Source organism: Electrona antarctica (assembly GCF_951216825.1).
Source record: "Electrona antarctica genome assembly, chromosome: 10".
Taxonomy (NCBI): Eukaryota; Metazoa; Chordata; class Actinopteri; order Myctophiformes; family Myctophidae; genus Electrona; species Electrona antarctica.
In genome coordinates this window covers 21,635,420-21,651,172 of record NC_136791.1, presented here as the reverse complement: position 1 = coordinate 21,651,172, position 15,753 = coordinate 21,635,420, and the positions used below count along the sequence as shown (strand labels likewise).

The window sequence follows — 15,753 nt, the reverse complement described above, 5'->3', positions numbered from 1 at the left end:
GATTAGGATTAGGTGGGCGGCTGTGTCTCAGGAGGTAGGGCAGGTCTTCCAATGATCCCTGGGTCAGCGGTTCGAATCCCGGCTCCTCCTGCATTCTACATGTCGAAGTGTCCTTGGGCAAGACACTGAACCCTACATTGCCTCCAATGAGTCGGTCGGTGTGAGCTTGCCACCATTGGTGTGTGAATGTGGGAAGTGAGGACGCTGGCGTCGACTGTTCGTCGCTTCACCTCCCAATGTATGAATGAATGAACCATTGTAAAGCGCTTTGAGCACTTGGAAGAGCGCTATAAAATGCCATTCATTATAGGAAATTACATTACTACAAATTACAAATTACATTATGGAAATGCAGAGGCATCTGACGTGGCATTGGTCGCGTACGTTGTCCGACTATTACTAACCCTAACTCAGTCTTAACCGGCCCGTAAGTCCCCGGCCCTAACCTCATCGGTCTTAACCAGCCATGTAAGTCAGTTTCACAATGTTTTTGCTTCAGCGGCAGTAATTTAATTTCCGTGTTTCCTATAATCGCAGTGGAGATTCAGAATACATGCAGTCGGCTCCAGGCGTGCCCGCTGGCTGGATTGTATTGGAGTGCTTATAGGCCTCATCATCAGGCCTCACACAGGGCCAGGCTGCAGGCTGTATGGATGTTATCAAATCCTGGGTCTGTTAAGAGAGACCCGTCCCGGAGAGACCGAGTGGAACCCGAACCCTCTCCTTTTGACAGAATAATGCATGAGACCCGGAGAGAAGAAGACCTTATTATAGTCCCTCTGTCACCGAGAAGATGGAGGTGATGACTCTTCTCTTTAGAGAGAGAGAAAGAGGGTGTTAGAATAGATAATAACAGAGAGAGAGAGAGAGAGATAGAGAGAGAGAGAGAGAGAGAGAGAGAGAGAGAGAGAGAGAGAGAGAGAGAGAGAGAGAGAGAGAGAGAGAGAGAGAGAGAGAGAGAGAGAGAGAGAGAGAGAGAGAGAGAGAGAGAGAGAGAGAGAGAGAGAGAGAGAGAGAGAGAGAGAGAGAGAGAGAGAGAGAGAGAGAGAGAGAGAGAGAGAGAGAGAGAGAGAGAGAGAGAGAGAGAGAGAGAGAGAGAGAGAGAGGAGAGAGAGAGAGAGGAGAGAGAGAGAGGTCGTCTACATTAGAGCAAGGGAAGAGCAACGTACATTATGATGGTTTGCAGAACAATATGTCTTTTGTGTTATTTGTCAGGTGCAGGAGTCAAAAAATGTCTGTCAGAGTAAGTATGCCTATTGTGTAATAAAAACTTAACCAAAGATACCTTTTTTACATTAAGTTTAAATTCAGTTACTGTTGGTAACGAGGGTTAGTTTTAGTTCGTTTTCTAAACACACAATACCGTTTTAGTTTTAGTTTTTCTTTTTAGTTCATTAAACGAAAACTATAGGCATATAACCTTGGTCATTAGTGGTATCGTTATTTTGTTCATATTTACCCCCAGGGGTCCGGGGACCCCCAGGGGTCCTATAGGAGAAACCAAGGAGGTCCCCAGCTAAATTAGCCCAACGTTATGGATGAAGTGGTTATACTTATTGTGATGTTAACACATTTGGCTGGGGACCCCCAGGAACCCCTCACCAGGACCCCCACTGGGGACCCCCAGGAACCCCTCACCAGGACCCCCCCACTGGGGGTCAGAGAACCATGCACTGGTACTGTATGTATGTGATAATAGCAATGTAGTGAAGAGCAGCTAATTACTGCTAATGAAACGCATATTGTCTTTGTACACTAATTAGTTATAAGTAGCTAGCAGATAAGAGGTTAATGGGGGTGTCCCAATGACTGGGACTGCAGCTTAAATGTGTGTGTGTGTGTGCGTGTGCGTGTGCGCGTGACGCACCACTTTTAGATTGGGTCAGCAGCAGGTTGAATTGCTTATTTAATCACTTAAAGGCTTAAATCCAATACTTCAGTCGACCGGAGTTCCCCAGGGCTCTGTATTAGGTTCACTCCTGTTCTCCTTTATTGACTGCCAGATTTATTTCTGGCTGCTTTTAGCCACTGCCAGGCTTTTTCCAAATTTGCTTACCTCTTTAAATAGTCACAGAATATTCATCTTCACTACCATCGCATCCACGACTTGATAATCTGAAAGCCATTCGCTGCGCGTTCACAAAAAAAAGAAAACATAAATTATGATAATATAGTCATATCACCAGCTGCCCACATGTCTAGTGTCGGAGTGTGTATGTTTGGAGTGTTCGTGGCGTGCAGACGATGCGTTGTTGCTTGCTGTCGTCAATGTCCACATGCCTAGTGTCGGAGCGTTGTGTAGTGTTGGGTTGTGACTGTGGTGTTCATGCCGTTGCTTGCTGTCCCATCGGCCAGAGAACTATGCCGTTCAGACAATGGGTTTTTGCTTGCGCAGCCAATCCTGAAGAAGTGTCTGGTAGCCTAGAGACGAGGCAGCCAATCAGGACTAGGTTGCACAAAGGTCCTACTAGGTCCTCGTAGCCATACCAAGAGGATATAGACCAGCTTGCAGCTGGTAAAAACGCCCATCGGCTCAATAGTTAGTCAATTGAAACTTGAATGGTGGTCACGGCAGGAGTGGAACAATACAGGAAGAGATATATGAGCGTTCTAGAACATTCTCTAAAACATGGAAGCGGATGCATGGGAGGCGAGTTTTAAGCTGAATTTCAATATCCACATTTCTCACACTCAGTCACTCCAGCATGGTGGTGTTACGGTGAAATCGGTGACCTGCTGAAATATGTGACAATCGTGTAGACGTCAGTTTTTATATATATTTGTTATGGCTTTTTTGCCTTTATTTGATAGGGTACAGTAATGTGACAGGAAATGGGGAGAGAGATGGGGGGGGGGAGACATGCGGCAAAGGCCGACGGGATAGGTGCCTGGACCGCTCAGCCGTGGTGTGTTTATTTATATTTGTTCATAGCGGTATTCGGGCGTATAGACACTTGCTCCACTTCGCGCTGCGGCCTCTGGGCGCGTCGCAGACGTGTGCCGCACTTGTGACTGACACCATCCATCCATCCATCCTTCAACCGCTTATCCGTAGTCGGGTCGCGGGGGCAACAGCTCCACCAGAGAGCTCCAGACTTCCCTCTCCAGAGCAACATTAGTGACTTCCTCCTGGGGGATCCCGAGACGTTCCAAGGCCAGTGAGTCCATGTAATCCCTCCATCTGCGCCTTGGTCTGACCCGGGGTCTCCTCCCAGTGGGAAGTGCACCGAGGACCTCCTTGACTGACAGCAATCAGTCAGAATTGACTGCTGTATGTATGCATGTATGGGGAAAATCACACATTTTTGATTAGAAAAGTGCAAGTGACATTTCAGATGGGGCCAGGATGTAGATACCACCGGAGGGACGCGTAGGATGTCATGGTTTGGTGACATGAACGCAGATAGCACGCACGTCACACAGGGGGGTTTCTGGGTATTGGACCGATAAGACTTCCCCTCAATGCTGCATCAGATACTGTGTGTGTGTGTGTGTGTGTGTGTGTGTGTGTGTGTGTGTGTGTGTGTGTGTGTGTGTGTGTGTGTGTGTGTGTGTGTGTGTGTGTGTGTGTGTGTGTGTGTGTGTGTGTGTGTGTGTGTGTGTGTGTGTGTGTGTGTGTGTGTGTGTGTGTGTGTGTGTGTGTGTGTGTGTGTGTGTGGAAACGGATCGATATTATCATATCGTCACTGTCCGATGGAAACGGAACATGCGTGTGTGTGTGTTTACCAATGTAATCACTGACTTGCAGATAAGAAAATGTTTCTGAGGGGTGTGCGCGCGCGTGTGTGTGGGAATGGACCGATGAAGTAAGACAGATAATGTTATGGAAAGTCTCTTACCACATACAGTAGATCTAAGAGATCCAAGTTATTAAGACATGAACAGCATATCCTGTGTGTGTGCGAACATGCGTGCGTGCGTGTGTGAGAGAGAGAGAAATAGAGGAAGCCAATGCACTTGATATGCCTTATATCGTTGCGGTTAGACAGAAACCATGACGTGTGTCTCACATGTATATACGCACCGTAGGTGTTGCATTGAGGCGAACGAGGGAAACATACACGGGTGGAAAAAAATACAAATACGCTGTTAAAAGTGGATTCTGGTGAAAACTGGGACAGTTTTGTAGTGAATGTTGAAAAGCGGGACATATTATTAGTGTCTCAGAGATATTTGTCTGGACCCGAGTCGGGACACACAGCTTGAAACCAGGACAATCCTATCACGGTAGTCTGTGGCTTTTATAAATATAGAACACAAAGAGCTTGTGACTAAACAGTTCATATACGTCTGGTCCATTGGAGCACAGGTTGCTTTAAGGTTTTACATTAACCGAAAGGTTAAGGTTAACAGTTTTTGGACAGCGACGACATATTTGTGCGTGGTGCAAGCATGCATGTTTGTGTCTTCATGCTGTGTGTACGCGCGTGTGCACGTGTGTGTGTGTGACTGTGTGTGCGTGCACTAGGTTCTCATGGGTCACTGGTTTTCAAGATTAATTTGATCCATGTTTGGATTAGGAGAGTCTATGCGTCTGTCACTTTAAGAACTATAAGACTGCTTCCAACCCACAGACAGACAGACAGACAGACAGACAGACAAATGGGGGTATAATTGAGCTGCCAGACAACATTCTTGGGAGATGCTTCGTTTCCATGGTGATGAGAGCTCTCTGAGTGACCCACTGTAACATTTCCGTGTCTATAGTCTATACCACATCCAGGGGGGGTGGGGGAGAGAGAGAGAGAGGGGCAGAGAGAGAGAGAGAGAGAGAGAGAGAGATATGGAATAAGTCGTCTGATTCTTTTCTTTTTTTTTTAATCTCAACCACTTGAACCCGAGCAGGCCTATTACTAGGGGAACATTTAGCCAAAAAAAAATCAAATGCAGTCGCACTGCGACACGTTTTAAGCTTGTAGATCTGTTATTTGCGGCAAAGATATCTGCTGTAGACGGTAAAAGGCGGCCCGAGTACAGTTGCAAATCAGGGACATTTCACTTAGAATAGTTCCGTTCGCTTCAGTTTATTTTCAGCACTTTTGGAAATACATGTCCATGTAATAATGGATTTGTGCATTTAGAGCAAGGCGCACAAATATAATAAAAAAAAAAAGTCCAAGGCACAAGTTGTCAAGTCCATTTGACATAATAAGGTCCAAGATGTCTAAAAGGGGGAACAGGGAGAAGCATATTAATGCTTATCGAGCCTCTACCCCTGGCTCCGTTTGCATAAATAAATTACATTGTCACAATGTTTATAGCACACTTTAGGAATACATAATTAAAATTGTGTTTTCGCACGCACGCACGCACGCACGCACTCACGCACGCACGCACACACACACACACACACACACACACACTCACATTTGGACCTGTTAACCAATTAGATCTGAGGCAGATTCTACAAATACCTTCTAAATCAGTAGTTCTCAAACCTTCATGGGAATTAACGACCCCTTAATTGAGACACACACGGGGAATATCTTTACAACTGTAGATCGAGGAATGTAATTCAAACACTTGTATATCTACTATTCAAAAATAGTAGATATACAAGCACAGAGTGCAGCACTAATCTGTGAGCTTGTACATCTGCTATTTTTGAATTAATTCATTGAACGCCAAGGACTTAATTAACTTCTTTGTCATGAACTCCCAGGGCGCCAATAACTTGTTTAACGTGTTACTGTGCTTTGTATAATCGTTTAATGTGTGTGTGTGTGTGTGTGTGTGTGTGTGTGTGTGTGTGTGTGTGTGTGTGTGTGTGTGTGTGTGTGTGTGTGTGTGTGTGTGTGTGTGTGTGTGTGTGTGTGTGTGTGTGTGTGTGTGTGTGTGTGTGTGTGTGTGTGTGTGTGTGTGTGTGTGTGTGTGTGTGTGTGTGTGTGTGTGCCCCCCCCCCCCCCCCCCCCCCCTGTATGGACATATTGTCCTTCACGCCGTGTGCCATCAGACCGCGTGTGAACCCAGCAGGACGTAATTATGACTGATGGCTCGTTAATGTATGAAAGCACAGCTTTAATTACCAGAATGGACACATTCTGGCTAACGCACGTACACACGTACACACACACACACACACACACACACACACACACACACACACACGCACAAGCACGCACGCACACACATAGCGGAACTCTTACGTCAGTGCTGTTGTAAAAGAAGCCCTGTGTATGTGTTCTGTTCTAATGACTCAAACTCTGCTCAGGAAGAGTAATACGTTACTCATTACTCTGTTAACACATCGATCAATTGACAGGTAATAATTAATTAATTCTTCTGCCGCCACCACCGCTGTTTTTCAGCGTTTTTTCACGTTATTTTGTCCACCCACGGGGCCCACGATGTGTCCAGGATTAGTGCTGCTACGATTCTTGCTCAAACGTGACTCTCGGTTCTCTTCCACGAGAATTGAGATCATGATTCTCACACGATTCTATTTATTTTACCGTGAAAATATATATATTGTCTTTAGTCTGTAGTTACTGAACATTACTGCATTCAAAATGTGTCACCTGGAGCCAAGCCAACTACTGTGGCTTTAAACAGACAACATCAAAGTGCTTCACTTAAACCTCTCTTAAAGTCTCTCTCTTGTAGCAAAAACATAAGAGTATAACTCAAATGAATTGGACAGCCAACTAGTGCTGCACCATTCTTGCTCAAATGTAGAAATGAGATCGCATAGGGTGTCTGAATCTAGATTGCGATCTTTTTTCGGGTTAATTGTGCGGCACCTTATCCAGGATGTATACAAAAGGCTGTCTGGAGTGGCGGACATTTTGTAAACGTGATCATTGGTTCTTAATTTTTGGGCCGTTATGGGTCCTTGGCATGAACCTTTTTCCATTGTAGTACAGTATGTTACACTACTGGCTACAGGGGAAAGTCATAATATTTCAGTGTTGTATTGGGGCGATCCGAAGGTCCGACATGCGGGAATCACCCGTCGCTCCCGACAATGCGTTGGTTCGGACATGCGTTGCGCCGTGCTTGCGGTTAGGGTTAGGTTAGGATTTTGGGTTAGGGTGTCGGTCTAATGACAGTCGGACCAATAGTACGTCGGAACTAAAGCTTGTACCCATGTATGGCTAGTCATGTGGCAACGCTGACTGTTGAGGCAGTGAAACGCTGATGGATCATGTTATTGAATGTTGAGGCAGTGAAACGCTAATGGATCATATTATTGAATGTTGAGGCAGTGAAACGCTGATGGGTGTTTTTGTTTGACCCTTGGGGGGACCCTTACGGGTGCACTTGTCTCCTTTTGTACACTCTCAGATTTAAATCAACTGAGGATTTTACAGTGTGTTAAGGGTCGTTCACATCGAGCACTATAACTATAAAAAGTATACTGTTATAGGGCATCAAATCGGTGTCGTAACATGAGGCATATCCTTGAGATGAAAATAGGTTGAGAATCACTGAAGCACAGCATATAAATCCAGTCTCTCTCTCTCTAACGTGTGTCCCGTGTGTGTGCTCTGTCTTCCAGAATGAGAAGCCTCTGGGTCACTCTGCTAGCAGGTCCAGCAATATCTCCAAGGTAAGAACTACGAAAAGAAAAGTGAAATAGCTTTGGCGAAGTGTTACAGGGCTTAAATGTTTAACCTCACCCCTCTCTCGCTCGCTCTCTCTCTCTCTCTCTCTCTCTCTCTCTCTCTCTCTAGCTCTCTCTCTCTGTGCTGAATCTGTCTCTCAGGTCAGAATTCACGTTCACCTGAGCAGCACTGAGCCTCTTAGAGGATCAAAACACACACACACACACACACACACACACACACACACACACACACACACACACACACACACACACACACACTAATAGACGTCACAGTTCAGTTCCACCGCGGCGCGGCCAGGTTTTCAGCAGTAACAACAACAGGATGTGGTTACACGTGTAGCTGTCTTACAGAGACAAACAGCTGACTTAAGGTTTTCCTGCAATGTTATTGGCTATTGTCTCCAGAGGCTTTGACACCTTCAACCCCCCCAACAGGGTAGAGCCATTGTCTTTTAAATTGTCTGGAGGTGTGAAGACCACTCCCGTGCAGGAGGAGACATGGGGTCATTTTGACCGAAAACGAATAGACAGAGATGGTATAAGTATGCCTGAATTCATATGTGGGAAATGTTTCAGATAACAGAGATCATTTGAATAAAATATTTAGGAGAAGTCATGGAAGGGGAACCTTCTGAGAGCCTCATCACGGGCAAAGATAATCAACTTCAAAATCTCAGAATGGGTCAGAAAGACACTCTACACCAGGGGTGCCCACACATTTATGACGGGAGATCTACTTTCAAAATGACCAGCTCAACAAGATCCACCCACTGAAAAAATAAGTGTACCATTGCTGAAAATAGTTTAAATATATAATGTACCTGGGGGGGCTTTGGAATAGGGAGGGGGGAGAAATTATGACAGGCAGTTTCTGCTGTCAAAATATGTCGTATTTAACTTAAACGCCCAATGCATTCTCAATGGCAATAGCACAAACTTTGGCATGCTACTAGTCCTACATACTTACACCTAGAAACCCCATTCAAACCTATTTAGGTTCATCTTACGGTGGACATGTTTGCCTGAAAATAAATCTTTGAAATGTTTCATAGTTTTAGAAATATAGTGCTTTCAAATTTGAGAAATTCACAATGGGGCTCAATGGCAGATATTGGCACGTCAAAAAAGCACTTTCACCTAGAAACTCACACATTATAATTCAGCTTACTGTGGAGACACATGCTGGAACTTTTTACTTTGAAATTATTTGTAGTTTCTCAGTTATTTAACTTAAACGCCCAATGCATTCTCAATGGCAATATCACAAACTTTGGCATGCTGCTAGTGCTAGTCCTACATACTTACACCTATAGAAACCCCATTCAAACCTATTTAGGTTCATCTTACGGTGGACATGTTTGCCTGAAATGGAATCTTTGAAATGTTTCATAGTTTTAGAAATATAGTGCTTTCAAATTTGATAAATTTATAATGGGGCTCAATGGCAGCTCTATGGCACGTAAAAAAATCACTTTCACCTAGAAACTCCATTCACACATTTTATAATTCAGCTTACTGTGAAGACAAATGCTGGAACTTTTTACTTTGAAATGATTTGTAGTTTCTCAGTTATTTAACTTAAACGCCCAATGCATTTTCAATGGCAATAGCACAAACTTTGGCATGCTGCTAGTCCTACATACTTACACCTAGAAACCCCATTCAAACCTACTTAGGTTCATCTTACGGTGGACATGTTTGCCTGAAAAGAAATCTTTGAAATGTTTCATAGTTTTAGAAATATATAGTGCAAGGACACTTCGACACCAACTCTGGGGGAGCCCGGGTTCGAACTGGCAACCTTGCAGTTACCATCCAGCCACTCTACCCCCTGAGCCACCGCCGCCCTGTTTTGGTTTGGTTTTACTATAGTTTATGACAGAATGGAGAGAGAAAGATAAATTCATTGACAAAGTACATTTGGAATTTGTCACCCATCCTACACACCCTATAGTCTACACTCTATAGTGTTGACTGAAAAATGTGTTTAAAAATGTTTCAACTGGTCAGCCAAATGAGACATCACCATATAAGTGATATACAATTATACTAATTATACTAATTGTATATCCGTTCTTGAGGTAATTGTTATTTATCCCCCAAAATCACAAAGACTAATTTGACCTTTTGGGATTCACAAATAAGTTAAATGTGTCCAAAATTGGAGTTGCTGCACTTTGGCTTTGTAGGGAAGTAGAAGGCTGTGGCAAAGTATGGATATGATATGGACATATCTGAGACTAGGGGTGCGTTCAGACATGGATATGACATGGACATATCTGCGAGACTAGGGGTGCGTTCAGACATGGATATGATATGGACATATCTGCGAGACTAGGGGTGCGTTCAGACATGCGCACCGGGAATGTGCTCAGCTTTTTGTGGCTTATTTACAAACGACCAGTTAAAACTGGTTGTTTTAACCAGTTAAAACATGGGCCAATAAGGTAAATGATGAACACTTGTATGGTGATGTACGTATGATTGTATGATTCCTTGTCCCAGATGGCCTTTTTGGTCAAAACAAGGTTTATTCCACGGCACAGAGCCAACGATGTGAAGCCCTCCACTGCACTGGCTTAGCTCCGTTTGGTGGACAAGCCCTGACCACGCATCGTCCAACTTCCTAGTTTAAAGTATGATCAATTCCGGAAGTCTGGAAATGTGGCTTTTCAAAATAAGAGCTTATTTGTCAATAAATGCTAGCGCTGTAAGGGTTAAGTACATTTTTATTCCAATACTTTTGTACTTTTACTAAAGAAAAGTTTGGATTCTGGACTTCTACTTAGTATTTCTACATACTTTTACTTAAGTAAAAACAATAATGGATGTATATGGCATGCCTCCCAGGCTAGTCTCAGGTTTTAAAATGTATGAAAACGTTTTAAAAATAGCAGCTCTACAAGCTCACAATGTGCTCCTTTGCGGCACGTTGTGAGCTTGTCGATCGGCTATTTTCAAATAGCCAAAGTATATACGGCTGAAGTGGTTTAGTGTATGTTTTAAGGACATATCGGGTGAATCATCTTTTTATTTCTTTTTTTTTTGCATTTCTCTGAGAATGGTGTATTTAACGGTGCTGCTTCTGTAAGCGTGACTCATACATGCAATTTTCCCACCAGCCGGGGGCCGTTTTCCCTCTGCCACTCACTCACCTTTTTTTTTAAGATTGTTACAGCTCTGAATAGAAGACGTTCGAGTGTGAGCGCAATATTTTACAGAAAGCATGCAGGGCTCTTTGGGGTGAAGGAAAGCAATTTGTGTTGTGAGCAGAGGGTCTGGTCTGTGTTGGTGGGAGATTGGGCAGACGTGTTGGACGTGAGCGGGATGGCAGAGTGAACTCGTTGGAGTTCAGGGGGAGCTCGTACATTATTTTAGACCAGGGACGTGCAGAGTGTGTTAGAGGGGCAGGGGCTGAAATCCCGTAAGAGGACAATTTTGGACAAAAATAGCAGATCTACAAGCTCACAACGCGTCGCGCTGCGACGCGTTGAGAGCTTGTAGGTCAGCTATTGTCGGGGTGCAACCCAGCACTCTTTAGCTATAGAGACATGGATAGTAACGATGTAACGACATGGATTTCTAAACAAATTTGTTCAATGCAAAATACTGTGTTCAAGTTCAGGAGACTTCGGGGGAAAAAAGCAATTCTCCTGAATGCTGCCTTATTCCGGTGTATATGGCATGGAAAGGAGTGGCATTTGCATTTTGTTTTACCATAGTAAATGCTGCATTCGTGGTCTGGAGAGGGCAGTTGTTTTACAGACGTGTAAAAGGGCAGGGGCTGAAGCCCCCTTTTGATGTCTATGTGTGCACGTCCCTGTTTTAGACCATTGAGACCTGAGACCAGATTCTACAAAATGTTTCATTAAATCTACTATATATTATTATTGTTTCAGTATTTATTTATGTATTTTCACTATTATTAAGGTTATTGTAGCGGCCAATTTGTATTGGGGGTGGGGAGGGGGGCGGGGCGGGTGTCACGAGACACGGCCAAAGCATTTCTGGGGGTCCTCGGCCAAAAACGTTGAGAACCCCTGTTCTAAATCATGACAGTTTTCTGAAAAGCCTATATGTTTCTATATCAGTGGTCAAGGACCCCAAACATTATATGTAATTGGCCGCCGACCATATTTCAGACCACATCTGAAATATGTTGTTCCAGCCAGGGACCAGTTAGACCACAGATCCCCATTCGATACCATTTTTATTTTCTCCGGGATCCCTCTTTACACTGTGAAATCGACAGTCCTAATTGAGCTCACTTGACATTTTTGGACAGTTATACAGAGACCTGTACGGGTCCATTTGGTTCCCAACTATCAATCATTTAGATTGGGGTCCCCCCGGAAAAGCCCCTCAAGGACCCCACACATTGAGAACCTTGGGGCCTTAATGGCATGTCAAAGCACGTGAATGGGTTGCGACCCTAAGGTGGTCCCCAAATGATTTAAAAAATATATATATATTTTTTGCAACTGAATGGCTGGAAAATGGAAATGAAGAGTTTACATAGTACACATAGTACATGCATAAACTTTCCTTAATGATTATATCTGGTTTCAGTATTAATTTATGATATATTTTCTCTATTATTAAGGTTATGTTTGCACTCAGTTTGTATTGGGGATGGGGGGGCAGGGCAGGGGTCGCGAGACATGCATGGTCATAGCATAGCATATGGAAATATGTAGATGCAAGGTTTCTGCCAGAGAGGGGAGAGTTGGTTGGTTCTGAATGCCAGGGAGGGAAGGAGCAGTGAAAGGCGAGTCAGAGAGTTGTGAGTTGAATAGCAAGAGGAAGATGAGAGTAGACATGAGTAAAGGAAATGGAAAACTAAACTATAGATAACAGTCATACGTCAACAACTGTCATTCCTCCTCGAGGCCCGAGTTATCACAACTTCACAGGATCAGATTAGCATTTTGAGTTATTAAAAAAAACAACACACGATTGTGATCACTTTGATATCCAATCGTGGAATTATCAGAGTGAACGTTATGTAAATGATCTGACAGTGGTGTAAAGTGACTAAGTACATTTACTACTATTATTATTATTTTTTACTGTACTCAAGTCCCATTTTGAAGTGTTTTTACTTGCCTATTGTATAGTATCTCTAATCGTCTATACTTTTACCTCTACTCCACTACATGTCAGAGACAAATATTGTTCTTTTATGCCTCTACAATTATGTGAAAACTTTAGTTACTAGTTACTTTGTAGATTGAATTATTACAAAACATACATTAACCACTTCAGCCCTATATACATTTCGGACAAAATAGCAGATCTACAAGCTCACAATGTAACACATTAGAGCTGCTATTTTCAAAATACTTTTATACATTTGAAATTCTGCATAATCAGTACTTTTACTTTTGGAACTTTTAAGTACATTTTGATACCAATATACTTTAGTACTTTTGCTCATGTAAATCTATTTACGTTTACTTACGTAAAACAGTACTTTTTCCACCACTTTTACAACATGATTTTTATTGCGGTACCTGAAGAGAACAGAGTAAGATTCTGACGGTGCACGTGCACTGAACATGTCTTCTTTTATTTCAATTAACCAATGTGTGTTCATACACTGGTCCTCCCGGTGGGGGCTCCTCACTGGCAGGTGAGCCAGTAAGACACAACAGTACGTCCTCCCGGTGGGGGCTCCTCACTGGCAGGTGAGCCAGTAAGACACAACAGTACGTCCTCCCGGTGGCGGCTCCTCACTGGCAGGTGAGCCAGTAAGACACAACAGTACGTCCTCCCGGTGGGGGCTCCTCACTGGCAGGTGAGCCAGTAAGACACAACAGTACGTCCTCCTGGTGGGGGCTCCTCACTGGCAGGTGAGCCAGTAGGACACAACAGTACGTCCTCCCGGTGGGGGCTCCTCACTGGCAGGTGAGCCAGTAGGACACAACAGTACGTCCTCCCGGTGGGGGCTCCTCACTGGCAGGTGAGCCAGTAGGATACAACAGTACGTCCTCCTGGTGGGGGCTCCTCACTGGCAGGTGAGCCAGTAGGATACAACAGTACGTCCTCCCGGTGGGGGCTCCTCACTGGCAGGTGAGCCAGTAGGATACAACAGTACGTCCTCCCGGTGGGGGCTCCTCACTGGCAGGTGAGCCAGTAGGATACAACAGTACGTCCTCCTGGTGGGGGCTCCTCACTGGCAGGTGAGCCAGTAGGATACAACAGTACGTCCTCCCGGTGGGGGCTCCTCACTGGCAGGTGAGCCAGTAGGATACAACAGTACGTCCTCCTGGTGGGGGCTCCTCACTGGCAGGTGAGCCAGTAGGATACAACAGTACGTCCTCCCGGTGGGGGCTCCTCACTGGCAGGTGAGCCAGTAGGACACAACAGTACGTCCTCCTGGTGGGGGCTCCTCACTGGCAGGTGAGCCAGTAGGATACAACAGTACGTCCTCCCGGTGGGGGCTCCTCACTGGCAGGTGAGCCAGTAGGATACAACAGCAGTGGCAACACAGAAACGTGTGGGCATAATGACTAAATTAGGGACAAATAAAAGGCCACAAATAATTGGCTACTCTAAATAAAAAATATTAAGATAAGAACATGTATTGTCGTTGTACTGCTGTGCTAGACAACAACACAATTACAATGGCTCTCCCTGAATTAAAATAAACTGCATTAATAACAAAACAATGAAAATAAATTGATAAGAACAGCAATGAAATTGCGGTCCGGTGCGTAAATAAAAAAATTACAATTTCATCAGCAATACAATAGTCTATAAAGTAAACAAGTATGGCATATATGGGCTTATTACATGGCTTGGTTGAATGCTTGATTCTAATTGGTCAATCGCAGAATTCAGCAGTGTGTTATTTCTGGATAATGACCGCTCCGCTCTATAACAGACAGCTGCCTAATCAAACCCTCTGAGCATCTGCTGTGCTCCGCTGATTTACTGCTGTTTCCAACATGACAGCCATGTAAACACACACACACTGTGACACACAATGTCATTTTACATCTAAAGATTGCTCTCAAAAATGTTTTTGAAAACATTTGAGCGAGAAATAGACAAAGCAGTACCCGAAAATGGATTCTGTTTTTGTTGTGTTTTGGGTCAATTTATTAATGTATATGAAAAGCGGGATAATATCTGGCTAGGTGGTCAGATATGGTGGTCAGATATTGGTCAGATATTAGGTGTCGCCTCGTGGTTAAACTCCCGACAATGACCACCTAGCCCGATATTATCCCTTACATATTGCACGGCACAGATTATTTCAGGTTCTGGTCCTAAGTGGCAGGGATGTTGAGTTTCGTGTGGGCCACGATCAGCCTATCAAATCATTTGGCTCACCGGGGGTCAGTGTGATCAGCCTATCAGAGTCCCAGATTAATATGTAATGTATGCAAACTCCCATCTGAAAATATTTAGTGCTAGGGAGTAGACCCCCATACAAGATTTGTGTAAAATGTTTGAAAAATATTCAATATTAAAAATGTGGCTACATTTTCTTAGAAAATATCAGATCTACAAGCTGTGACGTCTATAGGGTTCAAGTGGTAAAACTGGTCTCTTCTTTTGCCGCTTGTTGTTTCTATTATTCTAAGTTTTATCCCACGATTTTGCAACCCATTCTTTCACCCAGTGTCAATTATCTAACCCATTTTGACCTGAGATCAGATTCTAAAAATGTCTGTTTGAAAATGACAGTTTTCTGAAAAAGCTATGTTTCTATGTCAGTCATTCTTCGATTTTTCAAAAATAGCAGACTTACAAGCTCGTAGCGCGCCACTCGGTGGCTGACAGGGGGGAGTTTCACCGGCCAGACGTAGTGTGTGGAAGGAACACGTTATTCCGATTCCGTTATTCCGACCAGTTCCTTGATTGATTGATTGATTGATTGATTGATTGTTTGATTGATTGATTACTTTATTGGCAGAAATGTAATCAGTACAGGGTACAGTCAAACAGAAATATAATCAGTACAGGGTACAGCCAAACAGAAATGTAATCAGTACAGGGTACAGTCAAACAGAAATGTAATCAGTACAGGGTACAGTCAAACAGAAATGTAATCAGTACAGGTTACAGTTTAGAGACCAGGATTACTGCATGCTTTTTGTGAAGCTACCTACCCGAGGGGACACGGGGAGAACATGCAAACTCCACACAGTTTCTATTGCAAAATCTGCCAACACATG

The 15,753-nt window shown here is 43.9% G+C and overlaps 1 protein-coding gene across 2 annotated transcripts in view; it reads left to right on the top strand.

Annotated features, from left to right (window-relative positions):
* marchf8 (membrane-associated ring finger (C3HC4) 8) overlaps nucleotides 1-15,753 on the top strand; it is a 149,726-nt gene that overhangs the window by 111,205 nt on the left and 22,768 nt on the right. For both annotated transcript variants that reach the window (XM_079511749.1, XM_079511750.1), the window contains one exon: nucleotides 7,499-7,549. In XM_079511749.1, the coding sequence (XP_079367875.1) occupies nucleotides 7,499-7,549 (51 nt within the window). The remainder of the gene's footprint in view (nucleotides 1-7,498; nucleotides 7,550-15,753) is intronic.